At 44.9% G+C, this 27,096-nt stretch overlaps 1 protein-coding gene across 3 annotated transcripts in view; it reads left to right on the forward strand.

Annotated features, from left to right (window-relative positions):
• PDE8A (phosphodiesterase 8A) overlaps nucleotides 1–27,096 on the forward strand; it is a 135,555-nt gene that overhangs the window by 37,141 nt on the left and 71,318 nt on the right. Inside the window, exon 1 of one of the 3 annotated variants that reach the window (XM_082852615.1) lies at nucleotides 3,090–3,261. The exons of 1 other annotated variant lie outside the window; for it this stretch is intronic. Coding sequence is in view for 1 of the 2 variants with exons in the window: in XM_082852613.1 (XP_082708739.1) it covers nucleotides 5,559–5,783 (225 nt within the window). In the remaining variant the exon portion in view is untranslated. Of the gene's footprint in view, nucleotides 1–3,089; nucleotides 3,262–5,184; nucleotides 5,784–27,096 lie in introns of those variants that run through there. One more of the 3 variants, XM_082852613.1, reaches the window with a different exon arrangement.

Below are 27,096 nucleotides of genomic sequence, written 5' to 3' on the forward strand. Positions count from 1 at the left end.
CAAGTGTGGATGGAGCCAGGGAGCTGGCACTGGGGGCAGAGCTCCTTGTTGGGGGTGGAGGAGTCTGAGACGGCCGGAGCTAATAAGGTCGTTTTGAGGAAGGGGGTCCACATTAGGTTGTCAATCCTGAGCTCCAGGAGAACCACGAGTACCAAGGTCTGGAGCCAAATAGAGGAGAGAAATGCAGGTGTACGTCTGAATTCCGGAGCGAGAGGACAGCATCTGGGGGCTTCTCTCTACTGTTCTCACCTATAGGAAGTGCTGCTCCCTCCTTACAGTTCTGGCCTAGGGGTGGATCATCCAGTCCCTCCCTTATCTGAGAAAGGCTGGAACGTTCAAACACTTTACTAAAGGCTTGGGAGTACAGACAGAAATAAAGATAAGGAGGCCAGGGGCCTGGAGAGGATGATCAACAGAGGCCTTGCATCTGGGGGTGGCTGGATCCCCCTTATCCAGGAGCAGAGGGCATGTCCAAAGAGCTCCCCCTTCTCAGTCCCTCAGCTCAGCCAGGCTCTATGTTTTCATTTCCCCTCATCCCTTCTGGAGCTGCGGTGGGCTGAGGGGTACATAACTTTTTCACCAAGCAATTCAACTTTTAGCAGTCCACCTTACAGAAAAAGATACATTCAAGGATGTTCACGGCAGCCCTGTTTGTGATATCCTAATAGCTGTGTGTGTGTGTGTGTGTGTGTGTATAATATTTAACATAGAAACAGGTCTGGAAGCATATGGTCCAAACTGTTAACAGTAGTTACCTCTACGGAAGGAAGGGAGTGGGGAAGGAAGAGAGACTCTCCTTTGCCTCTGCACACTTTATATACTTCTGCTAAGTTTGATTTTTTTTTTTTACTATTTTTCTAGCACGTATTAATGTGTAAATTATAAAATGTGTAATTTTAAAACAATTTGAAAATTACATTGTAGAAATCTAGGGCAGGACAGGAATAAAGACGCAGGCGTAGAGAATGGACTTGAGGACACGGAGAGGGGAAAGGGTAAGCTGGGACGAAGTGAGAGAATAGAATTGACATATATACACTACCAAATGTAAAATAGATAGCTAGTGGGAAGCATCTGCATCGAACGGGGAGATCAGCTCGGTGCTTTGTGATCACTTAGAAGGGTGCGATAGGGAGGGTGGGAGGGAGACGCAAGTGGGAGGGGATATGGGGATATATGTATATATACAGCTGATTCACTTTGTTATACAGCAGAAACTAACCAACATTGTAAAGCAATTATACTCCAATAAAGACATTAAAAAAATTACATTGTACAAAAGTTTGAAAGCTAGAGAAATGAACCTGGTGAAGTCTGATGCCACAGATTTGTAGGGGTATTGAACCTCGGGGTCATTTCATTTCCTCCAGCAGTTGCTGGCAGTCTGTGCGGAGACCTGGAGGAAGGTGGTGTTGAAAGGACCCAGGAGAAGGTGGGAGCTAAGATGCAGGCGCTCAGTAATTATTCTAGGCACCTGATGTCAGTTAGCCCATTTAATCCCTGAGAGGTAGATACCCTTAATCCCAGATTTACAGTAGAGGAAAGCAGCTTGGAGAGGGGATGTTTGGCAGGGCTGGGGTTCACACCTCAGGGTGCAGGATCTCTCCCACTTGTGGCTGCTTCAAGTCCAGTTCAATGGGGAAGGCGAGGAGAGGAGTAGAAAACTGAGTGCCAATAGCAGTCTTTGAACGCTGACTCCTGGGTGGAGGAGGAAATAAAGCCAGGAGGGAGCATCGGTTGTAAAAATGGTCAGCTTAAGTGTAAGAGGTGTGGAAACGGAGTCGGTTTGGGTTTTAGATAGAATAAAGCTGTGTGGGACCCTGCATCTTCATGTCTCTCATGAACTGGTGAAGCGGCCATGAGGACTGAGGAGTCTCCTGGGAATGGCCTGTGCTAGTGGGTGGGTGGGGGCCCAGGCTGGCCTCTGTCCCTTGGGTGACTTCTTTCCCGGCCCCACTGACCTCATGCCTGAGACCTCAGAGTAAGAACTGCTCGAGGGGACTTCCCTGGCGATCCAGTGGTTGAGACTTCGCCTTCCAGTGCAGGGCTATGTGGGTGGGGTGGCGTGGGGTGGGGTGCCGGTTGGATCCCTGGTTGGGGAGCTGGGATCCACTTGCCTCCGGCGAAGGAGCCAAAACACAAAACAGGAGCAATATTGTAACAAATACAATAAAGACTTTAAAAATGGTCCACATTAAAAACCAAAACCAAACTGGGGGCTTCCCAGGTGGCGCAGTGGTTGAGAGTCCGCCTGCCGATGCAGGGGACACGGGTTCGTGCCCCGGTCCGGCAGGATCCCACATGCCGCGGAGCGGCTGGGCCCGTGAGCCATGGCCGCTGAGCCTGCGCGTCCGGAGCCTGTGCTCCGCAGCGGGAGAGGCCACAACCGTGAGAGGCCCGCGTACCGCAAAAACAAAAAAAAACCAAACTGAAGTTGACCTCCAACTACAATTCTGAGCCTGGTGGGCGTCAAGCACCTCTGCTTGGGGGAATGGATTGGGGGGGTGGTGGAGGAGTATGTTCTCCTGCGTGCCATGGAACTTCCGGGTACCCACATGGCTGGGGGTGCCTCTCCTGCAGCAGGAGTGGGATTGTTCGTGAGCCCCCTACATACCGCACGGGCTGGGATTCTTCATAGGGGATCAGGAGTCCTGGGTGAGCCAGTGGGTGGCCCATGCCAGTGAGGTTTGGGTTAGTTCTGTCATTGTGACCCCTTTTGTGTCCCCTGTCACTGAGGTCTGGGGAAACTGGGTAGAGAAGTGTTCAGGGACCTCAAGGTGCAGATTATGGCCAGGGAAGGAGGGGTGGGATGGAACTGATGTTAGGCAGTTGAAGCTGAGATGGGGGGTGGCGGGGAGAGACTGACTTCCTGGAGTGTCCCAGGCTGAGTTCCAGAGTATGGATGAAAGTGAGTGGGCGGTTGTTCCTTGTGACCCCAGAAGTGGGCAGAGGACTCCTGCCGTTGCTGTCTGCTCCTGCTTTGTTCTTAGCCTTAGCTTTCTAAGTCTAGAGTCTCCAAATTGCAGAGCTGGAAATCAGTTAACGCTGCCATCCAACAGGTCTCTGGCAACAGAGAGGGCAAGAGTCCAGCTCAGGACAGCAAAGGGCAGCGCAGGAGGCCAGCGAGGCAGGGCTGGGGATAAGGGTCCCCACCCCGAATTAGAGCAGGGATCAAGGATTTCCAAGGTGAGCCCAGGACACCGAGGTCCTACCTGCGAAGGGGAGCCCAGAGGGCAGCCTGAAGCCCCTGGAGGAGGCAAGGTCAGTGCCGGGAGTCATCAAGGCCCGGCTTCTCAGTGAGGTGGGGAGGGGAGGACAGAGGGCGTGAGATAGACTTTCAAGCACTCTGACGGTTCAAAGCGTTTTCTTCACCAATTACTCTTAAGAGTGCAGATTCTGCCTGGAAAAATTACGTTCAAAACCCAGCAAAACAGAGGCAGAAAACACTACATTTGATGGTAAATTTCTTTTTCTGTGTCTTTCAAGATATCTTCTTTGAGCCGCTGGTACTTTTATAAGGCGTGGAGGCACGCATAAGAATGCTAAATGTGCTTATGCTAAATGTGCTTAAACTTGATAGTGTAAGTCAGGTGCCAGTGGTTTGGGCCGGCTCGGCTAGTAAAGAGGGCCAATAGCACAAAACTGCCCTCGGGTTACCCGGCCTTTGAGCTCTGCCGCCCTCAGGAAACTGCCCGGTGCGCACCTCCGGCCCAGAATATCCCGGCTCGAGGGGCGCCAGGGCTGTGGATCTTAGGCTCGTCTTGAAGCCCGAGTCACCGCAGGGAACCCGCCTCCCGAGCCCGTCTGGCAGTCTCAGCGCTGCAACAGGGACTCCAGCCCGGAGCACGCGTCCGGGTCTTTACAGTAGCCGGGCTGGAGGCGGGAGCCCTGGCACCTCAGGGTCGTGCCAGGGCCGCGCTAGGAAAGGTGTGGACGGCGGGAGAGGAAAGGGACCCGTCGCGCCGGGGTCTCGGCTGACCGGGAGCCGCAGGGAGGGCGGGAGAAAGGGCGGGTCCGAGGTGGAGCTGCTCCGGGGTCCTTGATGGACGCCCAGGAGTGCCACCCTCTAGCTGATCGTGGGAGGAGACCCAGGCACAGAGAGGCTAAGTGATTCGCTCAAAGTCACACAGCGAGCCGCTGGCGATATGTGTGGGATGTAGTTCTGCCAACGCGTCTCGCGTCATCACAGGCCGCGCCCGGCACGGCGGACGCCTGGTTCTGCTCCCGCAAGCAAGGAGCCTTTGGGGCCTTGGGCGCCCCGTCCTTTGGTTAAGAGGAGAGTGGGACGGCATCCCCAGCTTGCCCCTAAATGTAGCTTCTTAGCATCCCAGCATCACAGCCTCCCGGTCGCCTGTGTAGGCGGGCATGGTGCTCCAGGTCTTGGCGCCAGAGGGAACGCACAAGGACTGCGGCCCCCGACAATGACGCCCGGACCCCATCTGCCTGGGACCACCGGAAACAGAGGTCCTTCCACCGGCCTCTTTAATAGCTCAGAGATAGTGACCGTTATCTCTACTTATCTATTAGTCATGCAGCTGCTAAGTTACAAGCCGGAGCCGGTTTCGAACCCATTGGTGTGGGTTTTGGTGGCCGCAGGCCCGAGATCAGAGCCCACCGGCTCAGGGTGGCTGTGTGTGGCCTTGGGCAAGTCTTTCTCCCCGCAGCCAGGCAGCGCCCCTCCCGTTGTGGCCGCGCCTGCTCAGTGGCGGGAGGGGCCCGGGAGGAGGCAGCGGGCGCCCCAGCTGCTTTGCATTGACGCCAGCACCCGCTGGAGGTCACAGCTGGGGGCTGGGCGCGGCGTGCTGCCGGGAAGACCCGGCCCGGCAAACGGAGCCGGAGCCGCTCCGTCCGCAGCTCCCGGGTGAGCGCCGCCGCTTCAGTGCTTCTCGACGGCACGGCTTCAGATCCGACTGGAGCCGAGGTCTCTCCTTCCCTACCCGGGCGGACGCTGCCTCGTCGCCCCAACCGGCTTCCTTTGGCCCCTACCCCTCAACGGCGAGAGATCTAGGCTAGCTTTCTCCGCCACCAGCCCTGACACCAGGAGCATTTATTCGCAGGGCGGCAGGCGGAGCGGCGTGGGTGCCCGAGCCTCGAGAGTCGGCTGCTAAAGCGCCGCGGAGCGGGAACGGGCCGTGAGCGGGCGCAGCAGGGATCTCACCTCCCTCGGGGGTCGTGCCGCCCCACGGCGCGGACTCGCATGCTCTCGGGTCGGGAGAGCTCAAATCTCCTCCCCCGAAATTCCCCGGAAGCACGGCTCGGCAGAGGCGAGCGCGGCGATGTGAGGGAGGAGGCTAAGGGCTCCCGCTTCAGGAAGGGCATGTTCGGAGGGGCGGCCGCGGTGCGCTGCCCGCCCCACCGCCCCCTCCCCACCGCCGCAGCTGCTGCTCCCGCACCGCGATAAAAGGGGCGGCCGCACTTCCTGGCGCGAGACCCGCGCTCGCCGCCTCCCGCCCAGGCGGCGATGACAGGGCGCTCGCAGCAGCCGCGAGGCACCGGGCCGGCCGTTTACTGACCGTTTCGCGGCTACCCGCCAGCGTGTCGGCGACGCCGCCTCCAGCATGGGCTGTGCCCAGAGCATCCACGCTTCCGAGAGCCGGGTTGTGTACCACGGCGGCAACGAGGCCGAGGACGCGCCGGGCCCCGCGGCGCCGCCGTTGCAGCCCGGCAGGCCGCGCCTCCCACCCGGCCAGACGACGGCTGCCTCGGCCCGGTCCTGTGGCTCCAGCATCGTGGAGTCCGAGCCAAGCAGCGGCAGCGGCAGCGGCAGCAGCATCGGCAACGCGGTAAGGGGTGCCGGGAGGGCGGGTGCTCCGAGGCTGCGGTCTGCGGTGAAATTCGGGCCCTGCGTTGCGGCAGCTTTCCCACAGGGATTGGTGGGGCTCCCTCCTGGGCCGCGGTGCCCTGTCGCCCGGCTTTGGATGACTTTGACGGACGCCAGCGCGCCGTCTTGCCAGGGCAGCGACCGGAGGCGTACCAACCCTAGTTCTGGGCACCGTGCTTAGTAGAGTTGTGCTTAAGACGCTTTCCGAGCCGCGGCTTCGGTTCCTGGGACACATCCGACCCGACGTGTGGAGCAGGAGGGACCTCTGTGAACTTGACCCAGGCGGTTGCATCCATTACCTCCCAAACAGAGGAACCCCCCCCCCCGCCCCGCCCCAGGATATTCTGGCGCGACCCTGAACGTTAAGTCAGTGTGAACTTTGTTCCTTTGGTTCTCGTGGTGGAAAGGGAAGGTCGGCTAGCACTGTGAAGCCGGGGTACTGGACCCTACCACCGTGTTGCGTTTTCCTTCTGTCAGCTTTGCACAAGCATGCAGTTGCAGTTTTCCATTTTCTTTGGGACTATTAAAATGTAATCTGGAACATCAGCTTTGCTTCATTGCACATGTATTTGAGGTTCACTTTCATTAGCATGCATGTTGTACCTGAAGCATATGTAATTAGAAAATAGTATCAGAAACGCGATTTTTGAAGCATTCAGCAGAACAAAGTTAATTTTTTATTAAGCATTCTTACTGGGACAGTTTGTGAAGTAAGCCTTTCTTCTTCCTCCCCTGGAAAATTACCCCAAGCAACTAGGAGGGGGAAGAAAAACCCAGAAATGAAAACTCTGTCTTTGAAGAAGTTAGGAGATTTCTGAAACCCCAAACCAGAAAATAAGTGGAAAGGGTTTTTGAAAGATTGGACCAGGAGTATGAGAGGAAGTAGACAGAAGACACTTGCAGCTGCAGAACTTAGGAAAAGAAAACTCAAGTAGCAAATAGTACTTTCTAAGGTGAGGGATGCACCCTGGGGTTCAAAACCAAAATGTTTAGTTTGAAATGGTGGAAATGAGTGCACAGGCTGGTGGCAGAAGCTTCACCGGGTGCAGTTTGATACCAAGATGCAGAGGAGCATGGACTGAAGGAGGACTTATCTCAAGTAACATTTGTGGGGAGCAGGCTGAGCTGTGACGACAGGAAGGAGAGGACTCTGTGCTGTGAACAGCCCTCACAGCTGCCTGTCTCTTTGGAGAGAGAGAGAAGCTCAGGAATACCCGTCCCCATTCTGTGTGTCCACGTATACCATCCCGCCAGAAAAAGAAAGAACACTCCCGTTCCTCTGAACATGGCTCTGGCTCTTCTCCCAAGTGAGTCTTCTTCAAATAACTGGTCTAGAATAAACCACCTTCAAAAATGAGTAATCAAAAATGGACCAGTTCAGGATCTAGTCAAACATAATTACTTAAAAAAAGATGAAGAAACATGAAAAAACAGAAAGATGATGATGACCAGCACTCACTAGAAAAACACTGGCACAGAACAAGTGAAATTATGATGAAATATTTCACAAATTAAAAAAAAATGTCAGTTTACTGCTGTAAAGAGCTGGAGCACAAATCGGAAGTACAGGAGCTCAGGGAAGAAATGGCAAGTCAGTAGGCAAAAAAACCTAAGTTCAAGAAAGAAAGTGAAGGGAAAAATAAAACCCATCAAAGAAATGAAGGCAAGTTAAAAGTTAACCAAGACAGGGCTTCCCTGGTGGCGCAGTGGTTGAGAGTCTGCCTGCCAATGCAGGGGACACGGGTTCGTGCCCCGGTCCGGCAAGATCCCACAAGCAGCGGAGCGGCTGGGCCTGTGAGCCATGGCCGCTGAGCCTGCGCGTCTGGAGCCTGTGCTCCGCAACGGGAGAGGCCACAATAGTGAGAGGCCCGCGTACTGCAAAAAAAAAAAAAAAAAAAATGTTAACCAAGATAGTGTATAGAAAACAGAAAAGGAGTGAGCAAAGTGAAAACAGAAATAGTTTAGACTTATGAATGAAAAGTACAAAAATTCCCTGAAGAAGGAAACAAATAATAGACAAAATAAAAATTTAAAGGTTTCCAGAAAGGAGAACTTGAATCTACAGTTTGAAAGGACGCACTGTATACCCAGGAAAAATTAACATAGAACCGTCAGCATTGCAGTGTATCCCAGTAAAGTTATTGGACTTAAATTAAAGAATTTAATTTAATTTAATTCTTTAAATAATTAAAGAATTATTTGGACGGCCAGGCCAAAAGATCAACTAACTTATAAAAGGGGAAAATTTGGCTGTTCCTTATCATCAGTCAACATGGGAGAAGACTGACAAAATCCTTAAGAAGAGTAAGATTGACCCAAGGATTTTATATTCATTGAAATTGTATTTTTTTAAAAAACAAGTTTTGGGCTTCCCTGATGGCGCAGTGGTTGAGAGTCCGCCTGCTGATGTAGGGGACACGGGTTCGTGCCCCAGTCTGGGAGGATCCCACATGCCAGGGAGCAGCTGGGCCCGTGAGCCACGGCCGCTGAGCCTGCGCATCCGGAGCCTGTGCTCCGCAATGGGAGAGGCCACAACAGTGAGAGACCCGCGTACCGCAAAAAAACCCCACAAAAAAACAAACAACAAAAAAACCCAAGTTTTTAAATATAAGATCTTGAGAAAAAATATCCCCATGAACTCTTCTTGAGGAATCTAGTGAAAGACAAACTTCAGTCCACCAAGCGGTAACTGGAAAAACTCCAGCAAAAGAACCGTTAAAAGCATTGATCAAGTCTGTTTACCTGTAGATTAAAACAAATTTGGAGATTAGTGCAATAGAACAGAATGTGACGGTTGTATGACCTGACAATATGAAATTATCTAACCGAATTTGAGAGGAGAAGAGGAAAGAAGATGGTAGTAAATTTAGAATATTCTTTCCTCATCTTTAATAGGTAGGGTTCAAAGGGTATCGTTTAAAGCTAACAGACAAACTACTGGAGGTTTAGGTATATTTAAGAGTACAAAGTTAAACAGGATGTAGTATGATGGACTAAAATAGGACAGTGGAGGGATGGTGCAAGAGAAGAAAATATCTTAATTTTATTATTTCTCATGGGGGATTAAATAGATACTGTCTAAAGAAATAAAGGCTTTCAGATATTAATAAAAGTAACCAATAGATTAAAAAATAAACCATCTGAAATATCAAAATATACACACAAAGGAAAATGAACAGTCTCTACAAAGGATAACAAAAATAATTGATAGAACTAAGGCCACTATCTGTCATATCAGTAAATATAAATGGAAATTGGAGGTCATCAGCTTGGTCATCAGGAAGTCGAATCACATACTCCACTAATATGGTTCCCTAACAGAAGAGGCACTGCAGTGGGAGGGACACAGCAGGACACTCCAGAGAAACCACAAAAATGCTCCCTCCATAAGAGGAAAAGCTTTAAAAATCCATCAGGCTCCTAGAGTGAGAAATCGTCTAATAGAACCAGTCGCATGAGACCTTCTCCCTGGTCCTTTCTTATGCTCCCTGCCGCAGAAACAGCAGCTGGCAGGTAGGGGAGGAAGTGAGGGGGAGAGAAGCAGCACCTGCTTCTCCAAAGGCGTGCTGCCCCGCAACTGGCCCTGCTGGTGGAGAGAGAATCTTCTTCAGATGAAAACTGAAGTGCTGTTAAGCTACTGGACTGATCGTTTTCTTTTTAAAGTACCTAAACTCTTTTTGAAAGTTAATGCAGTTAATGCATAACTCATCAGTGTACAACTCGATGAATTCTTGTACATGTAACTAGCATCCAGACCAAGAAGTAGAATATTCCAGGAACCTATAAGTCTTCCTGATACTCTCTTTCAGTCACCTACTAGGCTACCCCCACCCCCGCCAAAATATGCTGTAGATTAGTTTTGCCTGATTTGAACTTTATGTAAATGAAGTAGACTGATCACTTTTAATTACTAAATTGAGGCTGTATTTGTGACTTAATGAGTGTACGGGGTTGAATAGTGTCCTCTCAAAATTAAGGTCCACTGGAACCTCAGAATGTGACTTATTTGGAAATAGTCTTTGCAGATGTAATTAGTTAAGACAAGGTCATACTGGATTAGGCTGGGCCCTAAGTCCAGTGACTGTTGTCCTTATAAGAAGTTCATGCCATGGCAGAGGCAGAGATGGGAGTGATGCAGCTACAAGCCAAGGAAAGCCAAGTATTCCCGGCAACCACCAGAAGCTGGGAGACAGGCGTGAAATAGCTTCTCCCTCAGATCCTACAGAAGGAAGCACCCCTGCCTACACCTTGATTTTGGACTTCTGGCCTCCTGAACTGTGAGAGAATAGCTTTCTATTGTTTTAAACCACCTAGTTTGTGGTAATTTGTTACAACAGCCTTAGGAAACTAATAAAATGCAACTCTAGGACTGAGTATTAAGAAAGAGAGGGCAGAAAATTTATGAGACTTGTCCTCATTTTAGGAGTGGAGGAAGCACTACTTCCATTAAACAGGTTTAAAGCCGGAAAATGACTTAAAGACCCTTTTGTTTACCCTGCAAGAGCCTTGCATATTCAACGTACCAATTATAGAAGCAAACTATTGGCTCACTGGAATATCAGACTCTCAAATGTTCACCTTCCAGAAGGGCAGTGGAGATAAGACTTTCCCCAGATTTATTTCATGCATTGCATTCACTACCAGGCTCTTTATTCTGAGTCCCATGTTCCCAAGCACATTCACCTCTGGAAGTGGGTTCTGTGAGAAGTTCTTCAGGGATTCCTGATGGGGCCCTGTCCTCAGACCCACCACAGGTCACAAGCCCGCAAGTTCACATGCCCTCTCTGCCATGCAGTGCATAAAGCTAATCCAAGTTAAAAGGTCGTAAAAACAAAACCACGTATTCAAACTTTTTGTTCTCTCCTGTTAAAAGTCTTTCTTCAAACCACCTGTGGTATGGTGGGTTAAGCCAGCCCCATGGACCTGTCCCACAGTGTCATTCTCTTGAAAAGTCTTCAGTGTGCTAGGAATCTGTATGTTTCCTCAAGTCCTCAGCTACCTGTTTACTGAAAACTATTTAGGAAAAAGTAACATATAATAGGTGAAACTAGCTACTTACAGAAGTCATCTGCCCTAATTTCATTTCTGAGGATAATTCATGAATATAGCTTCATGTTTTAGATTTATTCCTTATCACTGCCATGTATGTTTGTTACGTTATCTAATACTTTCTCTAATAACTCTTTTAAAAATAATTAATTTTTTTGGCTGCTTTGGGTCTTCGTTGCTGCACGTGGCTTTCCTCTAGTTGCAGTGAGCTGGGGCTACTCTTCCTTGCGGTGCACAGGCTTCTCATTGCGGTGGCCTCTCTTGTTGAAGAGCATAGGCTCTAGGTGTGTGGGCTTCAGTAGTTGTGGCAAGTGGGCTCAGTAGTTGTGGCTCATGGGCTCTAGAACGCAGGTTCAGTAGTTGTGGCGCATGGGCTTAGTTGCTCTGCAGCATGTGGTTTCTTCCTGGACCAGGGCTCGAACCTGTGACTCCTGCATTGGCAGGCAGATTCTTAACCACTGTACCACCAGAGAAGCCCTCTAATAACTCTTTTTACTGGAAAAATTTTAAGTCAGCATGATAAAATTAAAGTTTCATTTAGCTTGATACATAAAGATATTTTGAGTATATATAGATATACATTCAAAATTTATTATTAATCTCCAAAATAGTTTTGCTGTTATTTGTTATTGGTCTTACAAATTTTTCTACAAAATCACGTGGTCACATCCTAACCTTTTTTTTTTTTTTTTTTGGCCGTACGCCGGCCTCTCACTGTTGCGGCATCTCCCATTGCGGAGCACAGGCTCTGGATGCGCAGGCTCAGCGGCCATGGCTTACGGGCCCAGCCGCTCCGCGGCATGTGGGATCCTCCCGGCCGGGGCACGAACCCGTGTCCCCTGCATCGGCAGGCGGACTCTCAACCACTGCGCCACCAGGGAAGCCCACATCCTAACATTTTTATATGAGAATTGTGCCTTTGAATGAACTAGAGAAGGCTTACTTCCAGTTTTTTGTATATCATGCTTTCTTTTGAGATTCAATTACGTGTGCTCAAAACCAGTGCTGTTTTTCACTTATTATATGTTATAATTTAATGGCAAACAATTTTTCAAAAAGAGGTCAGGCACTTTCTATGATATCTAAACAAAATGTTGACAATAGCAGTTGACCTGGGGAGCCAAAATACCCAGAGTAGCAACAAGATAAGAATCTAATCAAGCAGAACTTCTCTTGAGTATTTGGCTAATTGAGAAGACACTCAACTGTAACAAAATTAAAGATTGGATCATTTCTTTGGAGACCTTTGAGAGAGAGGTAGAATAGCCATTCAGCTGGAAAGATCTCACAGTGAAATTGGAAAGAGAACAGAGTGATACAATATAAGCCTATCAGGAAACCTAGTCAATCTTGATTTTACTCTAACAGCTGGGATTTACTCTTTTCTTTTTTTCCTTAGGTATTTCCTTTAGGAACATTTATTATGAAAACATGGGGAAATGTTGGGGATTATAGTTATTTAGTAATTGAATTCAGAATTCAGTAATTCATTCAGCAGTTACTGAGCACTGTACTTTCCTAGGTTCCAGTTTTATGAAAGTGAATAGAACTCAGAAGCCAGTCTGGTAGGTGGGGAGACAAGTGCATATAATCCCACTGTGATGAAGATAAACCCAGGATGCCTTGGAAACACATAGGTGTGGCAGCTCATCCAGATAAGGGTTGGGGCCAGAGGCATAGGTAGGGTTTCCCCATGATTGGGTTTAGAAAGATGAGGAGGAATTAGAGGAGAAGAGGAAGAAAGCAGGAGTGTGCCACACTGAATGAGTGACATGGCCACGGCAAGCGACGTGGGCTTTCAAGGAGTTCTAAGTGGTTGGGGCAGCTGAAGCTTAGGCTTCAAGCACTACAGGAGCCTTGAATGCTATATCAGAGTGTCCAGGCTTTATGTAGGGCAATGTGGAGCCCCTGAAGGATTTTACATGTACTATATTTATGGGTCATATATTTCCCTCCTTTTGAAACGTAACATTCTGATGTTTTTCTGCTTTGGATTAAATGCATTCCTCACCCCCTCCCAACACCGACAGTATACAGTTTATCTATTAAATTCAGGTAGTGATGACAGAAGGAAGATAGAACTGACTTTTTTGTCTTGCTGTTCACACCGTTAGTACAAGAGACTGTTTAAGTGTAATAGATATGAAATGAGCAGAAAGATATTTTGAAATGTTTTGTGTTAGTTCTTTATGTATTTTTGTACATCCTGTAAAAATGTCATTCCCTATATGTTTTCAGGCACTTGTGAAACTTTAGAGGTATGAATTCCTTTTTAGGACTTGTGTGGATGTATTCTCATTATTAATTATTACTGAAGTGAAGAGGAAATGATATCAGCAGATGTGTGGAGCTTTTATTCGCACTGAATACACTATTCATTTAGACAAAAGGATCATTTCTCAATTCAAATCGGAATATTCTAATTTAAGGCCTAAATCAGTTGTGTCATAATCTCTATGGAAACAAAGCTTTCTACTGTGTAGTAATTGCATAAATAACTCATTTCCCCTGGTAGATACACAAATTGTAGATGCATATGCTTCTTTTTCCATTCTGTCAAGAACTCCCTTAAAATAGAAGAGACTTTAGCCAATGACATTTGTTTATATGTTTTATATATAACTTTAAACTTTATATAAAGTTTAAAATAACTGTTCAGATTTCCTGCTTACATGGATTTTTGTAAAATTGTTAAGACTTAAAAATTGTTGATGAGCTCACTTTCTTTTCCTGGTTGAAATTCTGACGCAGAGGATTGAATTATCCTTCTTAGTTCTTAGCGTATTAACATCATCTGCCTGTGCAAGGCTCTCTCCAGTTGGGTTGTCTAGTTTTGTCTCACTGATCTTCAGGCATTCATTATATATTATGGGTATGAGTCCTTTGTCGGTTATATGTTTTGCAAATACGTTCTCCCATTCTGTGACTTACCTTTTTAGTCCCTGACTGGGGTCTTTTGATGAACAAAATTCTTAATTTAAAAATCTAGTTTATCAATCTTTTCCTTAATGGTTATTGCTTTTTGTGTTTAAAAATCCTTGCCTACTTCCCAAGATTCCTCTCTTTTTTTGTTGTTTGGTTTATTTATATCTGGTTCTCCACTCCCTCCGTGCCCACCATTCTAATGTGTTTAATGTATGTCATTTTGTTTTTATGTGTTCTTATAAAGTATGTACTGTTAATGTGCTTATGTATTTTAATTTATGTAAGTGGTATTGTATTACAGATCCCATTCTGTTTTCTTACTTTTTTCACTTAGCATATGCTTTTAAGATCTACCATATTGGAATTCCCTGGTGGTCCAGTGGTTAGGACTCTGAGCTTCCACTGTAGGGGGCACGGGTTCAATCCCTGGCTGGGGAGTTAAGACCCCGCATGCCACATGGTGTGGCCAAAAAAAAAGAAAAAAGAAAGAAAAGAAAAGATCTACTATATTACTATCCCCCAGTTAGACATACCCATATTGCTTGCAATTTCCTGACACCACTACGCATAACCCTGGACAGGCATCTTTGCTCATGTCCCCTTAAAGATCTATGTGAATAGACCCAAAATTCTCACTTCTGGGACATAGGGTATGCATAGGCAGTTTTGGCGTAACCTTAGTGATTGGTTCCTGAACATCACATACTCTAAGTGAAAATTTCAACTAGGAGTCATTTCTTACTGTTTTGAATGGGAAAAATTACAATTCATTATAAGTCAACTCAAAACCCTGAACTTATTTCCTAAACCATAACTGTAACTTACTAAACCACTGTACATGAATAAGTCTAGCATATTAGAATGTAAAATGCTTAAAATAACACTTTTTAATCACCAATAGTTATTAACAAGTGGTTGCTCTGAATGCGCTAATAAGGTCAATTTGCCTGCCCTCCTTCCCCTCCCCCCCATAACCTGTCAAAGGAAGCAGAGAGCGGTCTCAGGGAGGATGGTGCTGGGATGCTCTCTGCACCAGTTTCAGAGATGACATTCCCTTTGACACTCCCTGCTTTCCAGCACTCTTATACAGTTATGACTACTATGATCTAACAAGTATATTCGGACTGTAAATTGAGACTTCCTGCACATAATTTTGTTCAAAATGTATTAGACTTCTGGTTTCCAGTTCTGTACATAAGGAGCTTGGAAGTCAACACTCTGTCCTAACAACAATTAAAGCTGAACAGACTGAAAAGTTAACAACTGTTCTTAAATCCATAATAGAGGGGAAGGCACAGGGTAAACTGTTGCCCCCGAGATTGGATAGCTAGGCAAATACAGGGAGTCACTGCTTACCAGAGACTCATGCAGAGAAACCTCCACACCAAACAGTGCCAGGTAGGAAAACCTGAACTGTGACTAGTGAATTGCTGGCAGCTCAGTGCAGGTAACTCAGAGTTAAAATCTCCAGGGGAACCGTGGCATGGCGGCCCCCACGACATTGTGAGGTTTATCTGCAGGAGCTTGAGCAGATTCCCACAGTAAATAGCAGAAAAAAATGTTATCTACAAGAAATCCACTTTAAATATAAAAGCGCATATACATTAAAAGTGAAGTGGATAGAGAAAGATGTACCACGCTAACACTAATCAAAAGCAAGCAGACTAGCTACATTAATTTCAGACAGGGCGGACATCAAAGTAAGGAAAGTTATCAGGGATAAAGAAGGGTACTACATATGACAAAGAGGTCAGCTCTCCAAGAAGTCACAACAATTCTTGATGTATATGCACCCAACAACAGAGCATCAAACTGCATCAGGCAAAAACCAATAGAACTGCAAGGAGAGATAGTGGATTCTTCTATCACAGTAGGAAACTTCAGCACCCCATTTCAGAAATGGACAAATCCAGCAGGCAAAACTATGGAGCGACATAGTTGAACTCGACAGTACCATCAGTTAACTGGATAAAATTGACATCTATTGACTACTTTATCCAGCAACAGCAGAATGTACATTTTTCTTGAGCTCATATGGAACCCTCACTAAGATAGACCACATTCTGGGCCACAACACCTTAACAAATTTAAAAGAATAGAAGGCATACAATGTCTGTCCTCAGACCACAATGGAATTAAACTAGAAATCAATAACATAAAGGTAACTGGAAAATCCCAAAATATGTGGAGATTAAACAGTACACTTCTAAATAACACATGGGTCAAACAAGAAATCTCAAGAGAAATTTTAAAATATTTTGAACTAAATGAAAATGATACAATTTATCAAGATTTGTGGGATGAAGCAAAAGCAGTGCTTAGAGAAAAATTTGTGGCATTGAATACATATATTGGAAAAGAGGAAAGATCTAAAATCAGTAATCTAAGTTTTCACTTTAGAAAACTTAGGGAAAAGGAAGAGCAAATTAAATCCAAAGTAAGCAGAAGAAAAGAAATAATAAGAATTAGAGCAGAAATCAATGAAATTGAAAACAGGAAATCAGTAGAGAAAATCCTTGAAACCAAAAGCTGGTTCTTTGAAAAGATCAATAAAATCTATAAGCCTCTATAGAAGGCTAACTAAAAAAGAAGACACAAATGATTAATATCAGAAATGAAGGAGTAGACTTCACTGCAGAGCCCACGGAAACTGAAAGGTTAGTAAAAGAATACTGTGAACCAGCTCTATGCCCACACATTTAATTACATAGATGAAATGGACAAATTCCTTCAAAGACACTATCTGCCAAAACTCACATGAGAAGGAATAGATCTGAATAGACCTATATCGATTGAAGAAATTGAGTCAGTAGTTTAATAACCTTCCACAGCAGAGAGCACCAGTCCCGTATGGTTTCATTGGTGAATTCTACCAAACATTTTTTTTTAATTTGTATTTTCTATTGGAGTATAGTTGATTAACAATGTTGTGTTAGTTTCAGGTATACAGCAAAGTGATTCAGTTATACATATACATGTATCTATTCTTTTTCAACTTCTTTTCCAATTTAGGTTATTTCAGTATATTGAGCACAGTTCCCTGTGCTATAACCATAGGTCCTTGTTGGTTATCTATTTTAAATATAGCAGGGTGTACATGTCAGTCCCAAACTCCCAGTCTATCCCTCCTCTCCACCCTTCCCTCCTGGTAACCATAAGTTTGTTCTCTAAGTCTGTGAGTCTGTCTGTGTTTTGTAAATAAGCTCATTTGTATCGTTTTTTAAATAGATTCTGCACATAAGCAATATCATATGACATTTGTCTTTGTCTGACTTACTTCACTTAGTATGATAATTTCCAGGTCCATCCATGTTGCTGCAAATGGCGTTATTTCATTCTTTTATTTATTTGGCTGCACTGGGTCTTAGTTGCGGCTGCTGGGCTCCTTAGTTGCGGCTCGTGGGCTCTTTAGTCGCAGCTCACCAGCTACTTAGTTGCAGCACGTAGGCTCCTCAGTTGTGGCAGGTGGGCTCCTTAGTTGTGGCTCACTACCTCCTTAGTTGCAGCATGTGGGCTCTTTAGTTGTGACATGCGAACTCTTAGATGTGTCATGCACATGGGATCTAGTTCCCTCACCAGGGAGGATCGAACCTGGGCCCCCTGCATTGGGAGCATGGAGTCTTATACACTGCGCCACCAGGGGAGTCCCATTATTTCATTCTTTCCAATGGCCGAGTAATATTCCATTGTATATACGTACCACATCTTCTTTTTTTTTTAAATTAATTTATTTTTGGCTGCATTGGGTCTTTTTTTTTAAATATTCAATTTTTATTTTTATTTATTTTTTTGCGGTATGCGGGCCTCTCACTGTTGTGGCCTCTCCCGTTGCGGAGCACAGGCTCTGGATGTGCAGGCTCAGCGGCCATGGCTCACGGGCCCAGCTGCTCCACGGCATGTGGGATCTTCCGGGACCAGGGCACAAACCCGTGTCCCCTGCATCGGCAGGTGGACTCTCAATCACTGCACCACCAGGGAAGCCCTGCATTGGGTCTTTGTTGCTGCGTGCGGGCTTTCTCTAGTTGCAGCAAGAGGGGGCGACTCTTCGTTGTGGTGCGCGGGCTTCTCATTGCAGTGGCTTCTCTTGTTTTGGAGCACGGGCTCTAGGCGCTTGGGCTTCAGTAGTTGTGGCACACGGACTCAGTAGTTGTGGCTTACGGGCTCTAGAGCGCAGGCTCCATAGTTGTGGCGCACGGGCTTAGTTGCTCCACGGCATGTGGGATCTTCCTGGACCAGTGCTCAAACCTGTGTCCCCTGCATTGGCAGGTGGATTCTTAACCACTGCGCCACCAGGGAAGTCCATGTACCACATCTTCTTATCCATTCATCTGTCAATGGACATTTAGGTTGCTTCCATGTCTTGGCTATTGTAGACAGCGCTGCAGTGAACATTGGGGTGCATGTATCCTTTCAAACCGTGGTTTCCTCCGCATATATGCCTAGGAGTGGGATTGTGGGATCATATGGTAGCTCTATTTTTAGCTTTTTAAGGTACCTTGATAACTGTTCTCCATAGTGGGTATACCAGTTTACATTCCCACCAACAGTGTAGGAGAGTTCCCTTTTCTCCACACCCTCGCCAGCATTTATTGTTTGTAGATTTTTTTTTTCTTTTGCGGTACACGGGCCTCTCAACTGTTGTGGCCTCTCCCGTTGTGGAGCACAGGCTCCGGACACGCAGGCTCAGCGGCCGTGGCTCACGGGCCTAGCCGCTCCACGGCATGTGGGATCTTCCCAGACCGGGGCACGAACCCGTGTCCCCTACATCAGCAGGCGGACTCTCAACCACTGCGTCACCAGGGAAGCCCTGTTTGTAGATTTTTTTTTTTTTTGTGGTACGCGGGCCTCTCACTGCCACGGCCCCCCCCTGTCGCGGAGCACAGGCTCCGGACGCGCAGGCCCAGCGGCCATGGCTCACGGGCCCAGCCGCTCCGCGGCATGTGGGATCCTCCCGGACCGGGGCACGAACCCGTGTCCCCTGCATCGGCAGGCGGACTCCCAACCACTGCGCCACCAGGGAAGCCCTGTTTGTAGATTTTTTGATGATGGCCATTCTGACTGGTGTGAGGTGCTCTCTCATTGTAGTTTTGATTTGCATTTCTCTAATAATTAGCGATGTTGAGCATCTTTTCCTGTGCCTCTTGGCCATCTGTATGTGTTCTTTAGAGAAATGTCTATTCAGGTCTTCTGCCCATTTTTTGATTGGGTTGTTTGTTTTTTTGATATTAAATGGCATGAGCTGTTTGTAAATTTTGGAGACTAATCCCTTCTAGGTTACATTGTTTGCAAATATTTTCTCCCATTCTGTGGATTGTCTTTTCATTTTGTTTATGGTTTCCTTAGCTGTGCCAAAACCTTTGAGTTTAATTAGGTTCCATTTGTTTATTTTGTTTTTATTTCCATTACTCTAGGAGACGGATTGAAAAAGATATTGCTGCGATTTTTGTCAAAGAGTGTTCTGCCTATGTTTTCCTCTAAGAGTTTTATAGTATCTGGTCTTAAATTTAGGTCTTTAGTCCATTTTGAGTTACTTTTGTGTATGGTGTTAAAGAATGTTCTAATTTCATTTATTTTTAAGTGTAGCTGTCCAGTGTTCCCAGCACCATTTATTGAAGAGACTGTCTTTTCTTCATTGTATAGTCTTGCCTCCTTTGTTGTAGATTAATTGACCGTAGGTGTGTGTGGGTTTATTTCTGGGCTTTCTATCCTGTTCCACTGATCTGTATTTCTGTTTTTGTGCCAGTACTATACCATTTTGATGACTGTAGCTTTGTAGTATAGTCTGAAGTCCGGGTGCCTGATTCCTCCAGCTCTGTTTTTCTTTCTGAAGATTGCTTTGGCTATTCAGGATCGTTTGTGTCTCCATACAAATTTTAAGATTTTTTTGTTCTAGTCCTGTGAAAAATGCCATTGGTAATTTGATAGGGATTGCATTGAATCTGTAGATTGCCTTGGGTGGTATAGTCATTTTGACAATATTGATTCTTCCAAAGAAGGACACTACATAATGATCAAGGGATCAATTCAAGAAGAAGATACAACAATTATAAATATATATGCACCCAACATAGGAGGATCTCACTATATAAGGCAAATATTAACAGTCATAAAAGGAGAAATCAACAGTAACACAATAATAGTGGGGTACTTTAACACCCTACTTTCATCAATGGACAGATCATCCAGACAGAAAATAAATAAGTAAACACAGGCCTTAAATTACACATTAGACCAGATGGACTTAATTGATATTTATAGAGCATTGCATCCAAAAGCAGCAGAATGCACATTTTTCTCCAGTGCACATGGAACATTCTCCAGGATTGATCGCGTGTTGGGCCACAAAGCGAGCCTCAGGAAACTTAAGAAAATTGAAATCATATCAACCATCTTTTCTGACCACAGCACTTTGAGATTAGAAATCAACTACAAGAAAAAAGCTGTAAAACCCACAAACACATGGAGGCTAAACAGTATGCTACTAAACAACCAATGGATCACTGAAGAAATCAAAGAGGAAATCAAAAAATACCTAGAGACAAATGAAAACATAAGCACGATGATCCAAAAACCAATGGGTTGCAGCAAAAGGAGTACTAACAGGGAAGTTTATAGCAATACTGTACAATCTTATCTCAGGAAACAAGAAAAATCACACATAAACTAACCTTACACCTAAAGCAACTAGAGAGAGAAGAAGAAACAAAACCCAAAGCTAGTAGAAGGAAAGATATCATAAAGATCAGAGCAGAAATAAATGAAACAGAAACGAAGAAAACAATAGAAAAGATTAATGAACTAAAAGCTGGTTCTTTGAAAAGATAAACAAAATTGATAAACCTTTAGCCAGACTCATCAAGAAAAAAAGGGAGAGGGCTCAAAGCAATAAGATAAGAAATGAAAAAAGGAGAAGTTACAATGGACACCACAGAAATGCAAAGGATCGTTAGAGACTACTACAAGCAACTTTATGCCAATAAAATGGACAACCTGGAAGAAATGGACAAATTCTTAGAAAGGTACAACCTTCCAAGACTGAACCAGGAAGAAATAGAAAATATGAACTGACCAATCACAAGTACTGACATTGAAACTGTGATTAAAATACTCCCAACAAGGGAATTCCCTGGTGGTCCAATGGTTAAGACTGCGGTTTCACTGCCGAGGGCCCGGATTCAGTCCCTGGTCGGGGAACTAAGATCCGCAAGCTGTGTAGCAGCACAGCCAAAGAAAAACAAAAACCAAAACCTCTCAACAAACAAAAGTCCAGGACCAAATGGCTTCACAGGCAAATTCTATCAACATTTAGAGAAGAGTTAACACCTCTCCTTCTGAAACTATTCCAAGAAATTGCAGAGGAAGGAATACTCCCAAACTCATCTGTGAGGCCACCATCACCCTGATACCAAAAACAAAGATACCACAAAAAAGAAAATTATAGGCCAATATCACTGATGAACATAGACGCAGAAATCCTCAACAAAATACTAGCAGTGTGAATCCAACAATACTTTAAAAGGATCATACACCATGATCAAGTGGGATTTATCCCAGGGATGCAAAGTTTCTTCAGTATTCGCAAATCAATCAGTGTTACACCACATCAACAAACTGAGGAATAAAAACCATGTGATCATTTCTACCAAACATTTAAGGAAGAAATTATACCAGTTCTCTCCAATCTCTTTCAGAAGATAGAAGAGGGAGTACTTTCTAACTCATTCTATGAAGCCAGCATTTCCCTCATGCCAAAACCAGACAAAGACGTTACAAGAAAAGAAAACTATAGACCAACATCTCTCCTGAACATAGATGCCAAAATTTTTAGCAAAGTATTAGCAAATCAACTAAAAAAGATATAAACAGACCCAGGTAAACAAGACTGCTCCTACATCAGAAAATTAATCCACAACATCAACTGACTAAAAAAGAAAAATCACATGATCATATCAGTAGATAGAGAAAACATTTGACAGAATCCAAAACCCATTCATGATAAAAGTTGCTCAGCGAACTAGGATTAGAGGGGAACTCCCTCAACCTGATAAAGAATATCTGCAAAAAACCTACAGCTCATATCATACTTAAATGGCGAGAAACTTGAAGCTTTCCTGTTAAAATCAGGTACAGGGTAGTGATGTCTCCTCACCACTTCTTTTTAACATCATACTGAAAGTCCTTGCTAATACAAAAAGTCAAGAAAAGGATATAAAAGGTATACAGCTTGGGAAGGAAGACATAAAACTGTCATTGTTCACAGATGACATGATTGTCTGTATAGAAAATCCAAAACAACAGACAGAAGAACTCCGGAAACTAGTAAGTGATTATAGCAAGGTTGCAGGATACACGACTAATATACAGAAGTCAATTGCTTTCCTATATACTAACAATGAGCGAGCAGAATTTGAAAATAAAAACACAATACCATTTACATTAGCACCCAAAAAACAACAAAAAAAACTTAGGTATAAATCTAACAAAATATGTGCAAGATCTATATGAGGAAAACTAAAAAATTCTGAAGAAAATCAAAGATGAACCAAGTAAATGGAGAGATATTCCATGTTTGTGGGTAGGGAGGCTCAATACTGTCAAGATGTCAGTTCTTCCCAACTTGATCTATAGATTCAATGCAATCCCAGTCAAAATCTCAGGAAGTTACTTTATGGATATTGACAAACTGATTAAAGCATTTACATGGAGAGGCGAAAGACCCGGAATAGCTATACAATATTAAAGAACAAAGTTGGAAGCCCAGAAATAGACACACATACATATAGCCAACTGATCTTTGACAAAGGAGCAAAGGCAATACAATGGAACAAAGATTGTCACTTCAACAAATGGTGCTGGAACAACTGGACAGCCATATCCCAAATAATAGATTTAGATACAGTTGTCACACCCTTCACAAAAATTAACCCAGGGTGGATTATAGGCCTAAAAGTAAAATGTAAAACTATAAAACTCCTAGAAGATAACATAGAAGAAGACCTAGATGACCTTGGTTATAGTGATGCTTTTTTAGATACAACACCAAAGATGTAATCCATGAAAGAAATAATTGATACACTGGACTTCATTAAAATTAAAAACTTCTGCTCTGTGAAAGACAGTATCAAAAGAATTAGAAGACAAGCCACAGACTGGGAAAAATATATGCAAAAGATGTGTCTGATAAGAGACTGATGTCCAAAATACATAAAGAACTCTTGAAAACGCAACAGTTAGAAAATGAACAATCTGATTAAAAAATGGGCCAAAGACCTTAACAGCCACCTCCGAAGAAGATATACAGATGGCAAATAAGCATATGAAAAGATGCCCAACATCGTCAGGGAAATGCAGATTAAAACAACAGTAAGATACTACTCTACACCTATTTAAATGGCCAAAATCTGGAACACTGACAACACCAAATACTGACAAGGATGTGGAGCAATGGGGTTGGAGGGTGCAAACAGTGCTGGGGGAATGCAAAATGGCATAGCCACTTTGGAAGACAGATTGGCAGTTTCTTACAATACTAAACATACTCTTATCATACGATCTAGCAATTGCTCTCCTTGGTATTTACCCAAAGGAGTTGAAAACATATCTATACAAACACCGGCATAAGCATGTTTATAGCAGCTTTATTCATAAGTGTCAAAACTTAGAAGCAACCAAGATGTCCTCCAGTAGGTGAATGGATAAATTTTGGTACATCCAGACAGTGGAATATTATTCAGTACTAAAAAGAAATGAGCTATCAAGCCACAAAAAAGACATGGAGGAACCTTAAATCCGTATTACTAAGTGAAAGAAGCCAATATGAAAAGGCTACATACTTGTATGATTCCAACTATATGGTAGTCTAGAAAAGGCAAAAAACTATGGAGACAATAAGAAGATAAATGGTTGCCAGTGGTAGGGGGTGGGGAGGGATGAACAGGTAGAGTACAGAGGATTTTTAGGGCAGTGAAAATACTCTATAGGATATTATAATGGATACACATCACTGTATATTTGTCCAAACCCATAGAATGTACAACACCAAGAGTGAACCCTAAGTAAGGTAGAGTATGGATTTGGGGTGATTATGATGTGTCAGTGTAGGTTCATCCTTGGTTAAAAAATGTATTGTTCTGGTGAGTGATGTTAATGATGGCAGAGGCTGTGCCTGTGTGGGGGCAGGGGGTATAATGGAAATTTTTGTACCTCCCTCTTAATTTTGTTGTAAACCTAAAACTACTCTGAAAAAAGTCTTAAAAATATATTTAGTTTGGAGGATGTAGATATACATTTTAGAAATATAAATACCAGACAACTTCTGGTCAAGATTTTACCTTAGGACTTCCCTGGTGGCACAGTGGTTAAGAATCCGCTTGCCAATGCAGGGGACACGGGTTCGAGCCCTGGTCCGGGAAGATCCCACATGCTGCAGAGCAACTAAGCCCGTGCGCCACAGCTACTGAGCCTGCACCCTAGAGCCTGCGAGCCACAACTGCTGAACCCACGCACTGCAACTACTGAAGTCTGTGCACTCTAGGGCCTGCGTGCCACAACTGAGTTTGGAAACCCACTTTCTGTCAAAACCTACGTTTTTAGCTTCCATACCTAGTAAGGATTTCTTCAATGCTCTAGAACCAAACCAGGGGCATCATGAATGCTCATGCATCCCCTTTCACTAGTGATAATGGCTACTCGCTATGGAGCGTTTAACTGTATGCCAGGCACCATGCAGAGAGCTGCATATCTGTTACTCATTTCATCTTCACAGTCACTAATTTCCAGGTGAGATTTAGCAAAGTGAAGAAACTTGCCTAAAGTTACAGTTTTTCAGGGGAGAGGAGTCAGAGTTCAAACCCCTATGTGTCCCACCTCAGGAGTACTGGTGAAGGGAAGTTTGGATGATTCTGGATAATTCACTGTGTTGCGTGGCTTGTCATTCTCAGTGTAATCCCCTTCAGACAGCACTGAGGTCCATTAAGCAAACCCAGTAAAATCTAGGCTGGGGCTTGCAGTCGGGTTTGTGGGAGTGGTCATGTGGGCGGGCAAGCAGCTGTGGAGCCTTCTGAATAAGGCTCACTGCTGTCTGAGTGTGCAGGGTGTGAGATAAACACGACTGATAAATGTAAATACGCCTGAAATAGACTTGTCCCAGACAGAGGCAGGATGCTAATTTATTAATTTATAAGTTAGGAATATTCCTTTTGATATCTAGATCATCCATGCCTGCTGGATTCAGTTTTTCTCTGGGAGGGAGCTGAATCAATAGCACTGAGTTCTCAACCTCTGGCTTCCCTCTGCTGGGCTGCCTGTACACCCTCCTCATTCTGACAGGAAGATCCAAGTGGTCAGTCTTCTCTTTTTGGAGGGGGTGGGGAAGAAGTAGATTCTGGTCTTGCCTCCATGATGTTATAGCTAGATTTCTGCAGTTGGATTTGAGGATTCTTAAATTTCACTGACACAGTGAAAGAGAGGCTCATGGGTTGGGTTAATCCTTCAGTTGACTATCCTCAATTTTTCTGGGTTGATTCTGTTTTCACCTTCCGAGGCAGTCTCCTTGCAGGGTTTCTAGAAAACCTTTATTTGTCCCCTGTATCAACTACATTAACATAATATTTAAGAAGTGGGTCCTATTTTGTACAGTATTTCAAGGTACTGTGATGTTAATGGTTCTTATTAGAGATTAAGTGCTCTGAAAGAAATAGCTCTTTGGAAAAATATAGTTTTAAAAATGCCTCTGTGTGTGTAAAATTATAGTTTCATAGCAAAAACTTCTTGGAAAACCTTTTCTGTAGATATTTAGAATTTATTGGGCATTTGCTCACTGTCAGGAATTGTGATAAGCTCTTTATTTTATTTATTTATTTATTTATTTATTTATTTATTTATTTATTTATTTATTTGCGTTACGCAGGCCTCTCACTGTTGTGGCCTCTCCCGTTGCGGAGCACAGGCTCCGGACACGCAGGCTCAGCGGCCATGGCTCACGGGCCCATGCGCTCCGCGGCATGTGGGATCTTCCCAGACCGGGGCACGAACCCGTGTCCCCTGCATTGGCAGGCGGACTCTCAACCACTGCACCACCAGGGAAGCCCCATGATAAGCTCTTTAAATAGTTCATTTAATCCAGACACCATTTTTTGCCCAGCACTATGGGTTTGGGGAAAAAGGACCTGAACTGTTTCACCCTAGCATGTGACTTGATTTTGGCATCCAGTTGAGGTAACATATAAAAGCCTTCGTGTAAATATGTGCTGTTTAAATTGACTGAAGGGCATATTAAGACCAGGTAAGGGGAGAAAAAAGAGACTGGGACATTGAGGATGGATAATGGAGTATTTTGCTTGCTCTGGGAGAAGGACCAGGGGAAGCGGCTAGGAAGGAGCTTTGCCTCAGGGTAGATCTTGGTGCCATCTTGTGGGTGGATCTGGAAAAGACCAAGCAGATCCACACCAGCTTCTACTAGGATGCCCTGCAGAACCCCAAATTTCCACACAGCACTGACGTAAAACTTCAAGTCAGATATCAGAATTCTGGTCTTGGAATCGGTGGATTTGGTTGTGTTCTGTCCATTGGCAAGTCCTGATCACTCCACCTGCAAAACACACCCCAGATTCATCTACTCATCTCCGTGGCAACTGCTAGGCCAGGCTACCATCGTCTCTCACTTGGACTACTACAGAAGCTTCCTTACTGTCTCTTTGCCTCTACTCTCACTCTCTCACTGACTGTTTTCCACAGGTAGCCAAAGGGATCATTCATTCATTTATTTTATTATTATTATTATTATTGGCTGCACTGCACAGTATGCAGGATTTTAGTTCCCCGACCAGGGGTCAAACCCGGGCCCCCTGCATTGGGAGCGTGGAGTCTTAACCACTGCACTGCCAGGGAAGTCCCCAAAGGGATCTTAAAAAAATAAAAATCAGATCATTATCATTCCCTTGTATAAAACTTTCTAGTGGCTCTTCATGAAATTTAGAATAAAACCCAGTTTTCTTGTTCTGGCTTAGAAAGCTCCGCATCTTACAGCTCCTGCCTAGCCGTGAGCTCATCTCGGCACTCTTCCCTCTCCTTTCCTCAAATGTCCACCCTGTTCCCACCTTCGGTCCTGTGCTCTGCCTGGTGCTCCCTCCTCCACTCCTGGCGTGGCTGACTCCTCGTCATTCAGATCTCGCCTTCCACAGTTCCCCCTCAGAGAGGCCTTCCTTGACTCCGATTCAAAACAGCAACCCAGTTACTCTCCGTCAAACCCCTCCCTGCTGTGTAGCAATATTATCTGTCTTGTTCTCTGTTGAATGACCAGT

The sequence above is a fragment of the Leucopleurus acutus genome, assembly GCF_964270905.1.
Source record: "Leucopleurus acutus genome assembly, chromosome: 1".
NCBI classification, from domain to species: domain Eukaryota; kingdom Metazoa; phylum Chordata; class Mammalia; order Artiodactyla; family Delphinidae; genus Leucopleurus; species Leucopleurus acutus.